At 43.6% G+C, this 20,792-nt stretch overlaps 1 protein-coding gene across 2 annotated transcripts in view; it reads left to right on the top strand.

Annotated features, from left to right (window-relative positions):
• Positions 1-20,486, top strand: part of LOC144792072 (uncharacterized) — a 484,547-nt gene extending 464,061 nt beyond the window's left edge. The window contains exons 25-27 of one of the 2 annotated variants that reach the window (XM_078666920.1): positions 10,251-10,334; positions 13,311-13,469; positions 19,857-20,486. In XM_078666920.1, coding sequence (XP_078523046.1) covers positions 10,251-10,334; positions 13,311-13,469; positions 19,857-19,973 — 360 coding nt within the window. In that variant the 3' untranslated portion in view covers positions 19,974-20,486. The remainder of the gene's footprint in view (positions 1-10,250; positions 10,335-13,310; positions 13,470-19,856) is intronic. The other variant, XM_078666919.1, reaches the window with a different exon arrangement.
• The last annotated feature ends 306 nt before the right edge of the window (positions 20,487-20,792 follow it).

Genomic DNA, 20,792 nt, shown 5'->3' with positions numbered 1-20,792 from the left:
ACAGGTGGGGTACACCAATAGAAGCAGAAATAGGAACACCAATAAATGCTGGAACAGAGGCTGGGATTCCCGCCCCTGGCACCATAGTAGAGGCAACCCAAATTTTGACTATTGGGGGGGGTTTCCCACAAGGAACAGATACGACTGCTTAGACATGGTCGATTGACCAATAAAGGTCATCACAGGGGTATTAGAAGTCAATGTCGCCCAATTAAAGACCTATGATGTCCCCCCCCAGGTAAAAAACACAAACACAAATCCCGTGACAACAGAGATTACACCAGTGGAAGACACGGGGGGTGGAAACTGGTCAGGCCAGCAGTTAATAGAAAAACCCAGTATGCCATGGAGGGAGAGAGGTCTAGGGCCCACAATTGAAATTAGCAGCACAATCCCATACTTGAGCAAAGTAGACAGGACCAAGACCCAAACTGATAACGAGATTGAAGCCCCGCCCGTGGGCATTGTCTCACTAATTAGGCAGGAAGAACCCCGTCCAACCAATGAGGGGAAATGTTCGCTAAAAATAACATCATGGAACATCGCGGGGCTCGCGAAAAAAGCGCGGGACCAGCCATTCCTAACCTTTATGGAGAGGCAGGACATAATCTGCCTACAGGAGTGCTGGGACCCAGATGAGACCCATATTGAGGGTTTTAGCACTTTCTACGTTCCTTCGATCCAGGGTAACCGAGGCAGAGGCTCTGGGGGACTGTGCATTTTTACTTCTAACCTCTGTAACTTAGAACAGAATATATATGAGGCAAGTGGGCCAAAAACAGGTGTAGGGAGCTCACTACAAGGCCTGTTCATCAAATCAAATGGGCGATCCTTTTTTCTGATAAACCTCTATAATAACGTGCCAAAAGTTGAGGTTAAAATTTTAATAGCGGAACTGGATTCACTGCTAAAGAGAGGCGGCCAGGCGGCAGACTGCTTACTCATAGCAGGGGATTTCAACTGCCACCTATGTCCCTATAGTCAGACAAAAAACTGTGGCATCTTTGATTTAAAAGGGGATCCCACTACGCATTTTGACCATTCCTTAGGGGGAAATTTGTTGAACCAATTCATGCATGAATGGGATTTGGCCTTTATAAATGAACTCTGCCAGCCACCCGTAGCGTTTCAAACAACTTTTTTTGGTCATGGGGCAGGCACTGTAATCGACTTTATCCTAGTCTCAAACAGGAATCAAGGCTGGGTGGGGGGTTTTGACACTGAGGGCTTAGCAATAAGCGACCATTTTCCCATCAGTACTTCCCTTAAACTAGGGAAACCTGATACCCAAAAAATAAGTACCACGAATACACTGCATGGTCGTTCAGTGGCGTTGGCCAGGAAAAATGGCTATGCCATTAAATGGGCAAAAATCGAACCCACACATTTTCTAAAAGATTTACTACAGAAAGAATCTAGACAATTTACTACCTGCTTGGAACTAAGTACCAACCCCGAGCAAATTGTACAGGCATATGATGAGATTAAAGCCACAATAAATACGAAGCTAATTAAAAAAATAAAGGCAGGGGATGAAACGAGAATACATGGCTGGTTTAATCGAGCCTGTACTAATGCACACAAAGCACTCTTACAGGCCCTAAAAACCGTACCTAGGGATAGCGGACGAGTCAAGGAGGCCAGAAAAGCTTATAAGCTGATCCTCCTAACTAGGAAGAAAGAACTTAAAAACACAGCCTGGGAAGCTTTGATAAAGGCAAGCGCATTAAGGGACAACACGTCTTTCTGGAAAGAAATTAATGCCCCCTTCTTTCAGGATAGGAAGGTAGACTCCATGGAAATAGGCATATCGGAAGACGTCTGGGTCAATCATTTTACCTCCCTCTATAAGAAAGAATCACTTGACTTGATCCCACAAGAGGAGATGGACGCGGGGAGAGAGCTTCCTTCACAGTCACAGGGACATTTTCCACTAAATGTAATGTTCACCCCTACAGACCTGGAACAAGCGATCGCCCAGAGCGCAAGTTTAAAGGCCCCGGGGCCTGATGGAGTCCCCATTGATCTGTTTAAAGGGAACGTAGACCTCTGGGCCCCCTTACTAGCAAATGTCCTCAATGCTTACACCAAATTAGGCTTTCCCAACACATGGAAAGAAGCGATAGTCATCCCAATATTTAAAAAAGGGGACAGACAAGACCCAAAATGTTATCGCCCCATTTCCCTGTTAGATAATTTAATGAAGGTAGCAGGCAGGGTGTTGTTAACCAAACTACAAACCTGGTCCAAGAGCAACGGGATACTATCAAAATTCCAATACGGTTTTAAGTCGGGCGTGGGAACCATAGAGCAGGGCTTAAACCTGTCCCTCATAATAAATAAATACATTGGATCAAAAAAAGGGAACCTGTTCCTAACATTCGTCGACTTAACCTCGGCATTCGATTGTTTGGACCATGGAATCTTGTGGAAAACCCTGACCAAAATGGGGATAGATAAAAACATTTTAAGTTTTATCCAGGAATTGTACAGAGACGCAGGCGCCACGGTGAGATTTGGCAAAAATGGCGAGCAAACCAGAAAATTTCCAATAGCAAAGGGTGTCCGCCAGGGTTGCATTCTCGCACCGTTTTTATTTAATTTGTATATAAACGAGGTAGCAGTTTCTATGAACAATCTGGAGGTTGATTACCCTAAGATAAATGGACTCGTAGTCCCACTACTGTTATACGCTGATGATGCGGTGATTATGGCCCGCACTCAGCGGGGTCTCCAAAAGGCACTAACGGGATTCGCAACCTTTATGAGCTCTAGAGGCCTAATAATAAACGTGGGGAAAACTTTTACGATGTCATGCACCACCAGAAAGAAAGTACCTGACTGCAAAACCTATGTTAATGATTCAAAGATAGCAATGTCCAAAACTTTTTCTTATTTGGGGATTATTTTCAGCAATAGAGGGACATGGTCTGCAGCGATTACCTCCCGAAACCTGGCTTTTGCCCGCGCAATAGGGGCGCTTAAGCAATTTGCCAAAAAACTTGGCGGGAAACCGGTAGACACACTACTTAAGATTTACGCAGCAAAATGTGTATCTACAGCTGTCTATGGGGCGGGGATCTGGGGACTTGCAGATAGCTCTGAAATCCAAAGGGTGGAGAATGCTTTCCTGAGGTATCTCCTAGGAGTCCCGCGTTCCACATCTATTACAATCTGCCACAACGAACTGGACAGATCCCATATTAGCGATCTGATGAAGATAGCCCCAGTCATGTTGTGGCACAAGATCTGGACATGCGAGGACACGACCTTCAATAGGGAAATAATTCAAGATTGTCTGCAGCAAGTGAATGGCGTTAAACAGCCATGGCTGGCATATGTCAAAAAATTTCTGAACTCCATCGGCCAACCAGAATTCTTTTTAGACCCAACCTCATGTGCCCAAATCTCAAAAAAAGCATTAAAAGAGACATGCCTTGGTCTACTGGAGGAGAGGAGATATTATCTGGATGGGAATAAGTCCACTATTATAGCCCATCGTCAGATACTCCATGATCATGGTCTTCATCCTTACTTGGAGCCAAATTTCTCCTGTTATCACAGAATGCTTTTAGCACGTTTGAGGACAGATTCTTTCTTTAGATTAATAACGTTCCCTGTCCCAAATGACTGGTCTGTGAAATTGACAAAATGCCCGTGTGATGGAGTAGCTACCCAGACTAATATACATTGTATCCTATTCTGCAAGTATTATCACTGGGGGAGAAAAAAACACCTGCTGCCACTACTAAAGCTGTGGGGTGTGAGAAGTTGCAAAGCAGCCCTCCATAGATTGTATTTGCTCCAAGATGAGCTTACTATTATAGTGATGATAAAATTCTTGTCGTTCATTATAAGATGTAGAGGGTCTATGAGAAGTGAGTAGAAGGCTGAGGGTTTGTAGGAGTATTATTCTGTGCCTAATAACACCACATAATACATAAATATGTCATATTTACCTCAACCTCCTATCAAGTTAATGAATTAATTTTCGTACCAAACGTTTTTAGAAAACTTTTTATAACTTTTAATACTAGACTAAATTGAATGACCAGCGCAACGAATAGGAATTTTTGTACTTAAATGTTTAATGTTGGTGTTTTAATTGTATTTTGTAATGTTTGCTTATATGGTGTTTGTCAAATACCGAATAAAGCTATCTTTGAATTGAATTGAATTGACAAGCAAATTTGAAGGACAAGTATAATATCCCATTACATGCAAACAGCTTAATACCTTGAGCCCAGATAATACAAAATGTTACAAACTGCAGCACAGCAACCAAAGTTGCTACGCTGTGTCGCATGACAAGGAGAGAGGAGAAAAGTGCCATATCTACTGAGAAATGGGACTCTCCTCCTCCCTCTCCAACGCACAATCAGGCTGCTGAGTGCCTTGCACGCACATTTGCACCATTGTGCAAGGATGTCTGCATGAGTCTTGCAAATGTTTTGTACTGGAAGTGCACCTTTCCAGTAGAAAATACTATGCTTAGACTAACTATAAAACGTTCCCCACTTTGGATGTATGCTGTGCAGTGCAGCACACATGCAACGTGAGAAACGCTAGGAGAAATAAAAGCATTTCACCTTTTTAACGCCTGTTTCAAAGTGGCATTATTCTTAGTCACAAAACCCTGCCCACTATTGTTAGTAGATAGGGTTTTACATAAACAAAAACCTGGGTGGCTGCATGAGAACGCACATATACAACCTATGCAGCACACATGCAAAGTGAGAACAATTAGGCTAAATAAAAGTATTTCTCATTTTTAACACCTGCAACCCATGCAACAACCCCTTTGCTGAGTAATGCAAAGGAAAGGGCTTCTTTGCGTTTCTTTGAGGGAATTCAAGTTTTGCACTGGAAAGTAAATAAAAAAAACAACAATTTGCACAGGTTTGCATTACTTTTGTGACTAATGGAGCACAAAATGTTTGGTTATCTTGGCCTTGATGTCTTGCTCTTTCATGTTCATTACGGATAAGAAGTATACAAGAAAAATCTGTAGTGCAAAATTAAGCACACCAAATGCACATACTAATTTTTTTAAAATATAATAGAATCAGTTTAATGCAAGTCGGGTTAAAAAGACTGTCAATCAGATTGTGTAGAAACTTGTAGAGATTCTAACTTTCTTGCAATGACCTACAGTTTGGAAAAAACATAAACACCTTGGCATGAATATCTCTTCATTGCTGCTCACCTTTTCTTATTAGAAAAATGTATCAAAAGGAATAGTTTGCTCCTATTTTTATTGGTTAAACTGCCCTTTCACCTGGCTGCTGGCAGCAGGCATTCTAATGTCTGAACTCAACTGTAGTGACTGATTATAGTTGAGCAGCTATGTTGTTTCTTTTTTATGGATGACTGGATGCGACCCAACTCAACCGTTATAAAGAAATTAGGCATGGGCCTTTATACAGGGATTGGAAGTTTCAAAGTATTTTGTGAAGTCTGTCTAGATTCATCAGGGAGTAACAGAAGAGCAACTAACTAGAGGTGCTGTTGAAACATCAAAAAAGTGATGTGTAATGTTCACTCAGGAGAAACAAAAGAGTAATCCATTGGAGGGATTTTAAAACTACAAAGGAGTCTATCTATGTGTGACTTTGAATCAACCACCAAAACAGTAGTGTATGGAGTTCACCCAGGGAGGAGTGGGTAGGGGCTAGGAGAATAAGAGAACAGAGATGGAAGGGAACCAAACGTTGGCTCAAGCCCTCACGTCTATCAGGTACAAACAGGGAACAAACCACAGACAGACACTTTTATCCTTCTTCCTTTTAGTTGGATGCCAGAGATGGACACATTGATGGGAGAGATAGAATAAGTGAGCTGAACAACATTTACCATGGGGAGCAAGGAGGGGCTGGGCTGTACTGCAGCAGGCTCAGCTACTGCACCTGCAGGTCAACAGAGACATTAAGAGACCAGGCCTGGAGGTTCAGGTAGTCAGCTTTAGGTGGGGAGGAACCTAGGGGCTGCAGGGTATAAACGTAGCCTAATCATTTGAACACAATGCTAGACACATGGGAGGAAAAACAACATAAAGCAGACAAGGAAACATTTTAAACTTAAAGTACTGTAGATGCACAATCGCAACAAATGGATGCCCTTAAACCTTCTGACTTTCTCGTACATAGGTGGGTTACCTAAGACCACTCACACCTAACACCAAGAGTGCACAAGTCAAAAGTAAAACCTGAGTCCCCTATGAGATTAGTTCATCACATGGATAGACATTGTCTAATTGAAATAAGATGGTCCATCTATATCACACTTAATCACAAATACCTGTCAACTGTCACCGTTGACATCTTCAGCAAGACCACCTTATAGCCAACAACACTTTACAATATGCAACTCGTACATTGTTTGGAAAAGTGAGTCTTCAAATCCCAGAATACCAAAAAGGTGTTGGCTAAAAAGACACAACTGAATGAAGTCAGCCCCCATATTGGGGCCAGTTGGCAGTCCTGACCACCTCCTCACAGAACTGCAGACATTAAGCCATTGCAGCAGGCCTATTTGATTTCTGCTTCTGGAAATATACTAATTTACCCCCCAAGGAAAAACAGTGAGCATTGTAAAATACCCTGTCCATGTTCTTTATGTTGTGTTAAAGGCTAAGGGGGGAAGTAACAGTTTTCCTATCTCTTTTAACCAATAACAAAAAGAAGAGTGATAATATTAGAAATCTGTTATTTGTATTACCTTCTCCAAAGGGAATATACTATGCAATTATTATTAGCAATTCATAACAAAAACTTAGAGCCAGATCTACATAATTTGCAACATATCATTTTGTGGCAGCTAAATTATTTGGTGAACTAATCTATGTATTAATAGGTTAATTCACACAATAAGGATTTGGAGTGAAGCACAATCCAACCCACCCCATTACTCTTCATGAATTAGGTAGCAAATTGTGACTTACTCCAATGGAAGGCCATTAGAGGAACGCTGGCCTGTTGTTACCAAATCACGACGTCTGTGATCTAGTTTTCAATATTGTTTTGTTTTAAATGCAGCCCTTGAAAGAAACAATGCTGCCTTTAAAATTTTGATTTTTAAAGTTCCGCTGGACCAATTCCCACTTCAAACTTTTGTTTTACATTCACAACAGGGAAAGTGTCTTAAGATGACCACTTCACCTTTGTGAATCGCTTACAATCATTCTCCCCTCTGCCTTGCACCCTTCTCCTCTCCACCTTGCACCCTTCTCCTCTCTGCCTTGCACCCTTCTCCCCTCTGCCTTGCACCCTTCTACCCTCCGCCTTGCACGCTTCTCTACTTTGCACCCTTCTCCTCTCTGTCTTGCACCCTTCTCCCCTCTGCCATGCACCCTTCTCCCCTATACCTTGCACCCTTCTCCGCTCTACCTTGCTCCCTTCTCCCCTCTGCCTTGCACCCTTCTCCTCTCTGCCTTGCACCCTTCTCCCCTCTGCCTTGCTCCCTTTTCCCCTCTGCCTTGCACCCTTCTCCCCTCTGCTTTGCACCCTTCTCCCCTCTGCCTTGCACCCTTCTCCTCTCTGCCTTGCACCCTTCTTCCCTCTGCTGTGCACCCTTCTCCCCTCTGCCTTGCACCCTTCTCATCTCTACCTTGTACCCTTCTCCCCTCTGCCTTGCCCCCTTCTCCCCTCTGCCTTGCCCCCTTCTCCCCTCTGCCATGCCCCCTTCTCCCCCTCCCCGTTGCACCCTTCTCCCCTCTGCCTTGCACCCTTCTCCCCTCCGCCTTGCACCCTTCTCTACCTTGCACCCTTCCTCTCTCTGCCTTGCACCCTTCCCCCTCTGCCTTGCACCCTTTTCATCTCTGCCTTCCATCCCTCTCCCCTCTGCCTTGCCCCTTCTCCCCTCTGCCTTGCACCCTTCTCCCCCTCCCCGTTGCACCCTCCTCCCCATCTGCCTTGCACCCTTCTCCCCTCCGCGGATGTATGACGTTACAATGCATACTTTTACAACGCATACCATTACAACGCATAGTGCTTTTGGGCCCTGGATAGTGAATAGTTTAATTTACTATTCCAACTCCAGTCCCCGTGGATAGTAGGGAAGGTGTTGGATAGTACATTAAACCTATTCCCTATCCTAGAGCGCCCCCCAGTGCAATGCGTTGTAATGGTTTGCGTTGTAATGGTTGCGTCGTAATGGTAGTGCGTTGTAAAAGTTTCGTTGTAAAGGCTGTTCACCCCCCCTTCGCCTTGCACCCTTCTCTACCTTGCACCCTTCTTCTCTTCCTTGCACCCTTCTCCCCTCTGCCTTGCACCCTTCTCCCCCTCCCCTTGCACCCTTCTCTCCTCTGCCTTGCACCTTTCTCTCCTCTGCCTTGCACCCTTCTCTACCTTGCACCCTTCTCCTCTCCGCTTTTCACCCTTCTCCTCTCTGCCTTGCACCCTTCTCCCCTCTGCCTTGCACCCTTCTCCCCCTCCGCCTTGCACCCTTCTCTACCTTGCAACCTTCTCCCCTCTGCCTTGCACCCTTCTCCCCTCCACCTTGCACCCTTCTCCTCTCTGCCTTGCACCGTTCTCCTCTCTGCCTTGCACCCTTCTCCTCTCTACCTTGCACCCTTCTCCCCTCTGCCTTGCACACTTCTCCCCTCCCTGTTGCACCCTTCTCCCCTCTGCCTGGCACCCTTCTCCCCTCCACCTTGCACCCTTCTCCCCTCCGCCTTGCACCCTTTTCCTCTCTACCTTGCACCCTTCTCCCCTCTGCCTTGCACCCTTCTCGGCCACCCCCTTTCACCCTTCCCACCCAATGGAGGGGGCTGCCACCTGGAACAATGGCACCATTTCAAAAGCATGATGGACCTGGGCCGGCCCCGACTGGGCCCACACCAGATGCACTGGCGATCCGTTGGGTGGCGGGGGGGGGGGGCAAGTGCCCCCTCTTTGCCCCCCCTGCGGACGCCACGCCCACATGGTGCGTTCTAACAAGAGTGCTTACCTGAGGGCACCATTTTGCTGCCTCGTCCCTTCTGATATGAGCATTGCCCTGGAGAATGCTGTCTCTGGGGACCCCACCCCATCCTTGTCCTTGTCTCTTCTCAGAGGAGCAGAGCCCTGTGGGGAATGCTGTCTCTGGGCCCCCACCCCCATCCTTGTCCTTGTCTCTTCTCAGAGGAGCAGAGCCCTGTGGGGAATGCTGCCTCTGGGCCCCCACCCCCATCCTTGTCCTTGTCTCTTCTCAGAGGAGCACAGCCCCGTGGGGAATACTGTCTCCGGGCCCCCACCCCATCCTTTTTCCAGGCCAGGCTCTGACTGAAGAGAAACAATGTAAGTTGTTACATTGTTTCTCTTCAGTCAGCCGGGGGGGGCGGGAGACGGGGGGGGGGCTCAGAGCAGGCTGCAGACAGCCTGCACCTGCGTTAGAGAGAGATAGGCTTGCTTTAGCACAAGCTTCTCTCACTGAAGAGCTGAGGGTGCCCCCTTCATTTACTGAAGAGAGTGGGCCCCCCCGCACCGCGGGGGCTGCCGGGCCCCTGCTCAAATTATGGTCGCAAACATTGATTTAATAGGGATGTTGTACCCGTACCTTCCAAATTTTGATTTGGTATGCAACCCCATTGTGTGATTTGACAAGGGAGTGCTTGGCAATCTATTGTTTCTGGGATGGTTAACAAAGATAAGGTCCTTGTGTACACTAACCAAACCAAAAACATTTTGGGAGCCCTTCCCACACTCTCCCAATATGTACGCACTTTTTCTCACTGCGTGTCCTGCTTCCAGCAGTCTTTACGCTCTCACCAAAATATAATTGTCGTTTTAAAAATATTTCATTGAGAATGCTTATTTTTCCATCCACTGAACCACCCTTATGTTGCTGTCATTGCTCAGGCTATGCTCCCCCAAACAGATATTCCTGGCTACGGGCCTGGTGTTTTTGCAAATTCCTTAAAAGTCTGCAACCTTAAGAGAAAACCTGTGGGAGTAGACCTTAAAGTGCTCATAAAAGTGCCTTATGAATCAGACCACATCGGCCAACACTTTTTAAATGTTTTAATTTATATAATTCTTTCTGCCTTTAAGGCAACTGTTGTCTATTACATAGATAATTGAGCCTTTCAGTAGTAAGATTTTTTCGTTGTAATTTAATTGCTTTGTTAGGCAGTATACAAAATATTTTTGAAGTACATACAAAAGTCAGGATACAGTAGCTATCAGACCTCTCGAGCTAGAGTTTCAGGTACCATCAGGGTATGGAGGTGTTCCCCAGTCTGGGCTGGACTCTCTCACCATCTTGTTTTTCAGGATCCTGGAGTTTTGGGCAAACCGTGGTACGGAGGACACTGTGACCGCAACACAGCAGACAGCCTGCTTCAACGTTCCCACAAGGTGAGCCCTAAGAATACAACAGGGGTTGAAAAGTCTATTATGTTGTTGACAGGGTGATAGTATGCCTTTTACTACAGGTCCCCCCTCCTCCTTCAGTTGGACAGATTGGTAGTCTTGTTCCAGGCTGTATAGGCTCAGGTACTGTGTTACGGCTCATGAGACAGTAACTTGTTCTCTAGTGCATGGAATTCCACTGGACTGCCGTGGGTGTTCTGGAAGGGCTGTTTACACAAAGCACTGGTATTGGGAGAAGAAGTGCCATGCTATCTTCAAAAAAGATCTCAAAGTTCTTCTCTTTGAAAGATACGTGGGTTAAATTAATTTTGACTTTGACTCTCAAATGTTGCTTTCATTTTTCTGATGTTGTATCTCAAATGGACTCCTTCATTGATTGTTTGGGAACTATAGTCGAGTACAACATGTCTCTCACTTACTCTCGATTGCCTGCTTTTACTCCTACCTAGGTTGTATCTTTAATGACCTCATGCTGAGATTGCTTGGTAACTGTTCTTTTGTAAAACATTCTGATGCCTCTGAGCCATGTCCAGACTGTTTATGGTCACAAAAATCAATCAATAAGATCTAGTGGGCTTCCTTTGGGTGGTGGTAGATATGCCAGGGATATAATTTAAAGTGCTGAGGTCGATGCAAAGTAGTGTTTTGCATCCAGGTATCTCGCCACTTAGCCGTCTGTCGAGAATGAACCGACCCATTTGATAATACCTATGAACCCTTTCAAACATATCATTAGGGAGCTAACTGTAACCAATCACGCTCGAGGGGATTGTGAAAGCAACCGTAGTGTTGGGAGGAACAGGTAACAAGTAATTGTCAACAAGACAGTTACAGACATTCTGAAACATCACACCCTCTTTCAAAGTCTCATTGAAATGCAATGTAAACCATTACAAGGTTGTATCCTAAGTAAACATGAGTAAAATAAATCAGAAATAGGGAAATGTTAATTTAAATTCTATTTCTAACAATATCCATTTCTAAACTCTGAATATCTAGTCTGGTGGTGAAAGCAGGCCGATTGTCAGCCCTCGCCGAACGATCTTTTTAATGGTCTATAGGTTTTGTCAATGGACAGACAAATTATATCCTAAACCAAGTGAGGTGGCACGTTCCATTTACCCTCTAGTTACAACCAAAACAATACATAGGCTTTTCTTCTCGCATAAATCTGTAAATTCCAGGAATCAAGGGCCTTCTTTGACATAAGTAGAATACTTTGAGGTCTAAATTTTCCTTCCACAGATTTGTATCTTTCATTTCCATAATTTCAAATTGTACCTGAACAAAGGTCCAACTTCATCATTTCTGAATGTAAATTTGCCATGTGAATTGGGTAACAGTTTTATAGGAATCCCAGAGGCCCCTCCCAGGTGCCACTGACTGGCAGTTCTTAGGTTTGCAGCAAAGATAAAAGGTCTCAATTACTTATTTGGAGAGATATGTTTCCTCTTTCAAAAGAAAGTTCCTTTATCAATCTCTTGGCTTCAATGGATATCTTAGATTTCTACCAGTTATCTGTGGCACTAATGTCTATAGTTTGTGTCCCTAGAAGGTGAAATAATCTAACAATATTTAACTTTCAAAGAACACACTAAATTAGAAAGATATGGTTCTAAATGAGTTCGTCCCCTTAAAATGTAAGTTGACAAATGACTTAAAGTTAAGGTATAAAGAAAAACCATATACCTGGAGACGTTCCTCATGAAAAAAGTTTTACCGTCATTCATGGACTTGAAATCCTAGGGTGTATATTTCATAATTCATGATGGAATCAAGTAGTGAATTATTATAATTTATCATAAAAAACATTACATCACCGAATAAGAGTTTTTACCTCTTATGTAAAGGAGCATTTAGGAAAATCCTCTCGTTTGCAAATTATAGCTGTAACAGTGTTTCAGCTCTTAAATAATTATTTATGTGAGCCATCAGACGGACATAAAATGAAGTTTAGTCGACAAATATTACAATGTTCAGTCCTTCAGTTGAAAGAACCATTATATTGTATTGAGTATGAATTGTCACTTCAATTCTGCTGGATAATAGTGACCACAAGAAAGGTGAATTAGGTTGTCTTTTATTGTGACCTGTGAATGTCATAATGAGTCATAAATATTATTTCAAAAGCTAATCTCATTCAAGATTAGTGCCTTGCCCTTAATAGTGACCTGAGAAGATCATAATGTGCGACATCGAGAGTAGGGGTGTGCAAAATTCGAGTAACATGCTTTCACGTAATTACACAAAATGCCTGCACAATTAAAGGTAATTATGCGGAATGCAAATACATTTTTGTGCCCTCTATTTAAGTGCAAAATGCATACTCAAGTCTATTTATGGTGCGAGGATGCATTTGAACAAAGCGCCGTGAACTACAGCAGCTCGTATTCTGGTGTTCGCAGTACATTTTTACAGCAAATGCCACGTTTCACAGTAAATTTTTACAGCAAATGGCGCATATGTATGTGAAGTGGCATAAGGATGGAATTTTGAGGATTTCGCATAACAGGCATAATGTGAAATTCCAGACATAATTTTAATTTTGCCCGGCCTAATCTAGAGTCTCCGCTCATGCCATCCCTCAATCATATCTCGCAGTTCACAGCAATAGTTGTGCCTCCACAGCTATAACTAAAAAACAAAATTGTTAAAACTTTGTTTGACTACTGAGGCTGCTGGTGTGAATTAAATCTCAAACCATAAGGTTCTGGGACTGGATATGACAGACCGGGCGATGCCATCTCTTTTCGGTCTCTATGTTCTACATATCTCTCTACTATCCTGTTCTTTTCTTCAAGGAGTAAGTAATTGGCAGACAAACATGACATCTCTGCTTTCCTACTGTTCTTCTACTGCCCTCCATATGTATTTCCATCCTTTTCTCAACTCTCCATTTCTTTGTTGCTCAGCTCGCTCAGCTCGCTCACCTCTGACCCCTCACCATCTTTTCTCTTTTAGGACGGTGCCTTCATGGTGAGAGACAGTTCTGGCCAAAGCTGCAACCAGCCCTACACTCTGGTGGTCTTCCACAAGGGAAGAATCTACAACATTCCCATCCGCTCCACGGAGGGGAAGCAGCAGTACGCCCTGGGCAAGGAGGGCAAGAACCATGAGGAGGTGAGCCTCACTTTTCTTAACCTCCTAACTCCTCCTGCCCACGCTGACAAATGCCTGGAAGAGCTCAACGCCCCTGGACAGCACAAGGGCTTTTTGCTTCCACACAAATGTCATGCTAGGCTCTGCACGCCTGCCTTTCGGGGACAACACAACACCTGGTTTTTACTGTGAATTCTCTAGCAGGCATTAACGATGAATACTGTGCCAGACAATCTCCGTCCTGGGATATTGATCAACATTCATAATCGCAGAATAACTGAGAATGTGCGAGTTCCTGGCCTAGCAGAGAGAAATGCACATTTCTAATCAGAAAAAGCCTATATTAAGACAACATTTACCTCTTTATATGCTCCCCTTTTAAACAGGAAAAATGACATGGTGCAATGTTCTTAGGCATGCAACCTCACATAGTGGAAAACGTTAAGTGTTGTATACAGCAGCCCAGGGCAGGGGTAAACATTCCCAGAATGCAGTTCAACAACAACAGGTCTCACAAGCCAATTTTTTACTCGCTGTGTGTAGGACCAGTGGACACAGTCCTTTCACTGAAAATAATTTCCCTGCGTTTTTTTCCTGCACTTGACCTTTTCCTGGGTGGAAAATATGTTTATAACTGGATATGAAGATGGAATTATGAGATATCAATGTAAACAGCTATTACCAGGCTAGAACCTAAAACTCTTCTGAATATGAATGGTTTTCACACTTGATTTGAAGACCTGTGCAGCAAAATGGCCATGGAGGAACTATGCTCCTACCACAATCATTCTTTCTTGTGCCCCTTGTGAATAGTAACATCATGTTTTTAATATAGTACTTGATACCACACTTCTGCTCTTTCTAAGCACTGTAAATAGAGATGTTACAAATACCCAATTTATTATATTCAATTTTCCCACCTATGGGTGGATGAAAATCAGTTTTGCCTGGACTTGAACTCATGACCTAACAAACATCACTATGCTCTAGCAACACATGTTCAACTCATCTAGCCGTCCCTCCAGGTCGCTTATCTTGGACTTGTCTCAGATGCTTCCACTTATTTGGCGTGGTCTTTGATGTTGTGAAAGCACCTTGATATCTCCTGAAAGCACCATGTCGTCAGTCGTCAACCTAGCAAAATGTCCTGAATATCAGGCAAATTACCTCAATTAGGATCTAGATGTCAATAAGGCCTTGATATCAAGAGGGACCTCAGCATCAAGGAAGCTTAATTGACAAGGTGGACCTTTATGTCAGCGAAAATGTCTCAGTGCACATAGAAGCATGCCAGTGGCCCTTGAAGTTCTACGACTTTGGGCAAACAGCCTATGATGTCTAGAGTTGGCCCATCAGCCCTATCAGGCCTGAATGGACAGCTGTCCAAGAGCCTCTGAGGCAAAAACTGCACCACCGTAAAGGGACTATGACACACAAGAGTGACCCTGCCTCACAAGGGTTTCTCGACCACTCAATTGGGTTGCCACAGGACTGGGCCACAACAGTGCCATGTGGCCAAAAGGCAAGGCCATCAAGTTACTAAACCTCCACTTGATCTTGATGTCTGATCCCCAAACGGCTGCACCTCAAGAGTGGTATGCCTCAAGAGGGCTGTTTCACCAGAGAGCCACACTGGCAGAGGGTTGCACTACTATGGGGTGAGATCTTAAGAAGTTCTGCCACCATAGCATGGCACCAGAAGATCCAAACATCTACTGCCAATGGTAGGGCTACAGTGCCTCAGCGGATGTTGTCATCTGAGAAACCATGACATCATAAAGGCCTGTCAATTTGAGAGAGCATCTAGACACTGGGTCCCCTAAGATCGGATGGCCCGGTGAAGTCTGTAGGTAGCTGAGACCCTGTTATGTGAGACATCTAATGAACCCTTGGTGTTAAGCCACAACCAATCACCAGAAATGACTATGTAGTTAGGGCCATATTTATGTGGTGGTTACATAGCTTTTCGCACCACGCAACGTAACACAACCCTAAAATGTGATTTATCAAGCCATGCAAGGAAACTTTGCGTGGCCCTGAGTGTTTAATAAATCTGGAGTAACGCAACGCAGCACAAATCACTGCGTTGTGCTACCCTGCCTGGGCGTTGTAGGGGTGTTCCCATGCAACACCCATGGATTTTGACGCATACCCAGATTTACCATTACTGGTAGATCTAGGAGAGTGTCAAAATGCCACACCTTCCCAGTTGAAGCGTAACGAGGAGAAATATCTTTATGCCTCCCTTTACTTCTTCTTTCTATGTGTGCTGGATTCTGCAGAACACATAGAAAGAGGAATATGCCTTGGGGGACTGTTTCTGTGCAAGAAGGTGACCCTTCCTGCACAAAAACATCCTGTATGCAACCCAGAAACTCTTGCACCTTAGAGCAAGGGTGCTTGCGTTGAAGCCAGGCAGCCCGTTGTGCACAGCAATGGGAAAATGCTAGAATGCGCAGTATTATGATAAATATGGCGCATTCCTACCCTCTCCCTGTAACGCAGTCCAGCAAGGTGCCTTGCTGTGCTGCGTCACTTTTGATAAATATGCCCCTAAGTACTTAGCATAACAAAGGGCCATTTCAGAATGATATCATGCTGTTTAATGTTGCTATGACATTATATTATATTATGAAGATATTTCCAGGCATCCCCTGTTAAAAATCAGTAGGGAAGCAAAAGAACGTCACTTTGATGGAAGCGGGGCCACAACAATGGTGACTACATTTGCATCCTAATGTTAATGGGTAAATAAGATATCTTTCGTCTTTTTGGATCATGTGTTTTCCCTCTTAATTGATAATATAATCATCATGCTATAAGGCCAATTTGCACCAATCATTATCACTTTCCCCCCAAAAATGTGTTAATAACCTAATTACTTAGTGGTAATCTTCATTACTCTCAGTCTTACTTGTACTCGTATCAGTCTTTACCTCTAAGTCCCCTTGTCCTTGTGCTAGACATTACTTATGAGAAATACCAAAACCATTGCTTGGACTTCGATTAAATCTGAAACAAAAATAAAGACAACATTCATTTAGTATCACATCCCAACCATTTATTTTTGTAAAAATGATTACGATAGGACTGGCTTCAAGAACCCCATTTCAAAAGTATTTTTATCTGCTTGCCATTTGTTACGTATGTAGTGTTGCACAAAAGTGTTCACAGTGGACCTTGTTGCAGCCCTACTCTGTGCATCTTCCCATGATCATACCAGTTTCGATAGAGATCACGAAAAGGGTTGCTGAGAATTCAGCCCCTTCGTATGGCCATTGGAGGAGGGTATTTTTTAAGCATACTTCCTGTGTTGCTTTCCCTGACTTGGGGGAGGTGGGATCCACCTCATAGGTAATAACTAGTACGAGGACAAGGTTGACTTAGAGGTAATGCCAATAGCTGTTCCACTCTCCTCCTAGTTGCCTATGTCAAAAAAGATGTAAGGCCTTCCGGCTCTTCTGTCCAGATGCCAAAGACATTTTTCAGTGTCCATTGATTATGACGCACTATCCTTCTGTCTGGTTCTATGTGTTTTGAGGGGGGGTAATACACCTAACTTTGACAATGTCAGGTATTCAATTAGAGGAATTACGCTAGTAAGATTGACACAGTTTTTCTCTGTTCATTTCAGTGCCATCTGAGTAGGAGTAGGGATGTCATTACTTCTTCTCTTCTGATCCCTTTAATCTAACTTAAAAATCTGTTCCAAATGTGGTTGTTCGGGATGCATCCACATCCATTGAAAGTGACCTTTTATGAGTTTCTAGCTTTGTCTAACCCTGGGCGTAGTTTGCGTAGTAGCGCTACGCGTAGCTATGCGTAGTGCGGTAGGGAAAATGCTGTTTGCACTGATTGCACAGTGCCGGATGCTTGTCCGCACTGTGCAATCATTGCAAACCACATCTTGCACAGTGCAATCGGTCGTTTTCTGCCGTTCTATTAGATTTGTACTCGAGCGGCAGCTTTCTCAACGCGGACTGGTAGTTTCTCATCGCGAGCGGTCGCATATGCAATGAGAAACCTGACCTCCTCTCGTTGAGAATCTCGCTGGGAGGTTTTTTTTCCACGCTCGCGATCAGCAACTTGAAGTTGCTAATCGCGAATGAGGAAAAAGTCTCGTCCGGAGGTTGATTTTGCTCGCTGGCGGTCGCCAACTTGACGTTGAGGACCGAAAGCAAGCAAAAAAAGCTCCCTACGTGTTTTTGCACTGTGCTACGTGCAATTCGCATAGTAGCGCAAACTACGCACGCTCTGCGAGCGTAGCGTAGTCCTACGCCCAGTGTTAGCTTTGTCTTGCCAAAGCGGGAAGCCTTTTTTAAAATCGAAAAACAGGTTTTGTCTACCATCACAATATTTATATTCAGTGGTCATGGTCTTACACCATATATTTACATGTGTTTTCTACAGACATGCAGATTAGTTTGGCCAAGTCCAGACATATCTCTAGCCTTTGTTAATAGTCCTAAAAAGTATTGTTCCTGTTTGACTTTATTTTAATCATCGGAGTCTCTGAGGTCCTAAAAACCCAATTCAATATCGTTCAAGGGTTAAATCAGGGCTCTGTTCAGACCCCCTCTCCCATTACCTTCATAGAGTTAGACATCTTCCTAAGATGCATCACGCTGGTAGACTGTAGGTTTGTTCTTTGTTTTTCTGTTTTCCCCTCTTTGTTAGTATAGGTTTTCCTGGCATTTGTATTGTGAATGAGATCCTGACTGTTGACAGGCAGTATCCACAAACCATATTTTGGCATACACACTTAATGTCAAACAGGTACTGGTTGTGATACAAAGGCATAGTATCCTGACTATCAAGTCTAAAAGCCAATGCCACCCCAATCGGGACGTGCTTCCTTAAACCAAGCCGCACACATTTAAAGGTTAAAATAGTCAGCTCTTTAAACATTGGAATGCCTCAGATTGTTTCTTGGCATCATCAACAATATCCATCTTTTTAATTTCCAAACTATATGAGTTGCATTATTCAGTGAAACCCATTCGGTAAAGAATTGCCCTTTTGCTTTTTACCAAGTGCAATTCGGGTAGGAAGCCCACGTCGTGGGCTCTTAATCATCACAAAATAAAATGATGGACAGAGTATTGAAACGTTTCAATCACTCACCCCCAGTCACAGATCTGGGTTTAATCCATTGTTACTTTGCTCACCACGTCACCCCAGTTTTGACCCAGCCATATGCAAATCAGTCTTGACCCTTCTCCCCATAGGAACAGTCCAGCCCGAACTGCCAAGCCAGTTCCTCCTTGGACCAGAAACAAGCATCCTGGGACCAGTTTCAGGGTATCACCCCTCATCTACTATAAGGGGTTGTGGTACTCATAAGGTGGCTATCTCTTGGGTCCAAGCTCCATAGCACAACTAACAGTCATGGACCATATCGTCTGCTTAATATTGTACCTTCCATGTGTATCATGGTTTACTGTTTATCATTGTGTTTTTTTCTTCTTTCTTTCCACAATGGCTGTGTATATTTCATTTTATCCTCTCCTCCAACTTATTGTAAAGCGCTCTGATATCCCTCGGGATCTTGTTCGTGCTATATAAAACTTTTTAAATAAATAAATCAGCTAGGATAGGTTGAATCCAGTGGTGCAACGAGCAAGGGACCCATGTCTGGGTACAAATGGGAGTGGCGTGGTGAGCAACAAAATGATGGATTAAACCCAGCTCTGTGACAGGGGGTGAATGTTTGCAGTGGTCACCATTCCGTCCATTGACTGTTCTTTTTGCTCCTAATTAATCAGCCATACCTATAACAAAGCACTTAAAGGGGCCATCTTTAAATAATATTTCAGTCCATTGTATCCCACTTAATCAAAAATCCCAGTCATAATATTTAACACCCTCGGTACTTCCTTGTAGGAACAAACAAGCATGCAAGTACCTTAAGATATTTTGTTCGGACATGTTGCGCTATATAAACTTAAATCATTATGTTTTTCGGGTATATTTTATTTAAGTAAAAAATTAAATCATAGATATGTTTGACTTCCATGGATATTTGTTTTATGATTAGGGAAATATATTTCTCTCTGCTAAAACAAAGTGCTCCAGGAGTCTCATACATGTGCAGAAATTCTCTGTGTATGAATTTAATGTTGGTGAACTCTTTTCGATTCTGGCTGACCAGGTCACTCCTTTGTGGAGAGAAAATACTTTTCTGGCTCACAAATCCCCCTGCTGGCATTCTATGTGGTATAATTATTGTCTCTCTAGCTATTGTGCCCTCATGGTTTCACCTCACTGCCCTTCAGTTGTAAGACCAGTACCCAGAGGGGGAATCCCATAAACAGCCTTGCGAGCTTGGCCATCTGAGCTTGATCCACCAGTTGTGAAGCTCACTTCACTTCAACCTCACAACTCTCTCTATATCTCTCCTCTCTACAGGTTTTCACCAGCGTGGTTAGCATTGTCCAGCACTTCCAGAATGTCCCACTGGTGCTGATCGGGAACAGCACCTCCTTCAAGGAGCAGACCTGTCTTCTCTACCCGGTCAGACCCTGACACCTCTATCCTACACACTTCGTGCTAAGAAGCATTGATGCCTGATGGACCTCTTTGACAAGAGCTGAACCTTTTGCTTGAGACATTGACCGCTGCTTCCATAGGCTGTTCTGGAGTAGACTAAGAGTGCTCATTGTCCAGGACGCCCAGAAAATTCTTCTTGTGTGTCAAGTACCTTGGACTTGTCAAGATCTTTTGACCTATGACGGTGGGTTCGTCCTCTTGACAATGGTGACCAAGCAGGTCTGAAATTGAGATAGTTGAGAGGCCACTGTGTTATGATGCATGCTCAGATCCAAACCTCTGGAATCATCATCCTTCTTTGATTGATTGATGCTGGTGAGGAAGATTGGAAATGCTAGTTATCATTGGGCATACCTACTGTAGAAACCTACATTTCTTTTCCAAATGTCAAGAGGTTATTTCCTATCTGTTATATAGTCAGCCTTGCATGGTGTGTATATTTAAAAGCAATTACATTTAAACATTAAAGCCCACTTCACCAGCCCTTTATTTTTGGAGGCTTTTTAGTTTCTTGAAAGAGGAGTCAGCCAACATTGATTCTGGGAGGTTGGTTCATTCAGCTGAACACGTGCAGCAGATGACAAATGTGGTGGTCATAAGTTCAAATCCTGGTGAGGCTAGTCAGTCTTAAATTCTTTGAAGTAGGTAAATTGAATACTTTGAATTGGGTAATAGTAACATCTGTAAGTTGCAGCAGTTAGACATATAAGCAGAGTAGTATTTTGCGCTATATTCACTAAAAGGTTAATATTATTATGGAGATTTACTCGTTCCTTGAAAAAAGTATAAATATAC

This window comes from Lissotriton helveticus, chromosome 11 (genome assembly GCF_964261635.1).
Source record: "Lissotriton helveticus chromosome 11, aLisHel1.1, whole genome shotgun sequence".
Lineage (NCBI taxonomy): Eukaryota > Metazoa > Chordata > Amphibia > Caudata > Salamandridae > Lissotriton > Lissotriton helveticus.
Note: the sequence above shows the minus strand (reverse complement) of the source record. Positions and strands in the feature narration are given on the sequence as shown.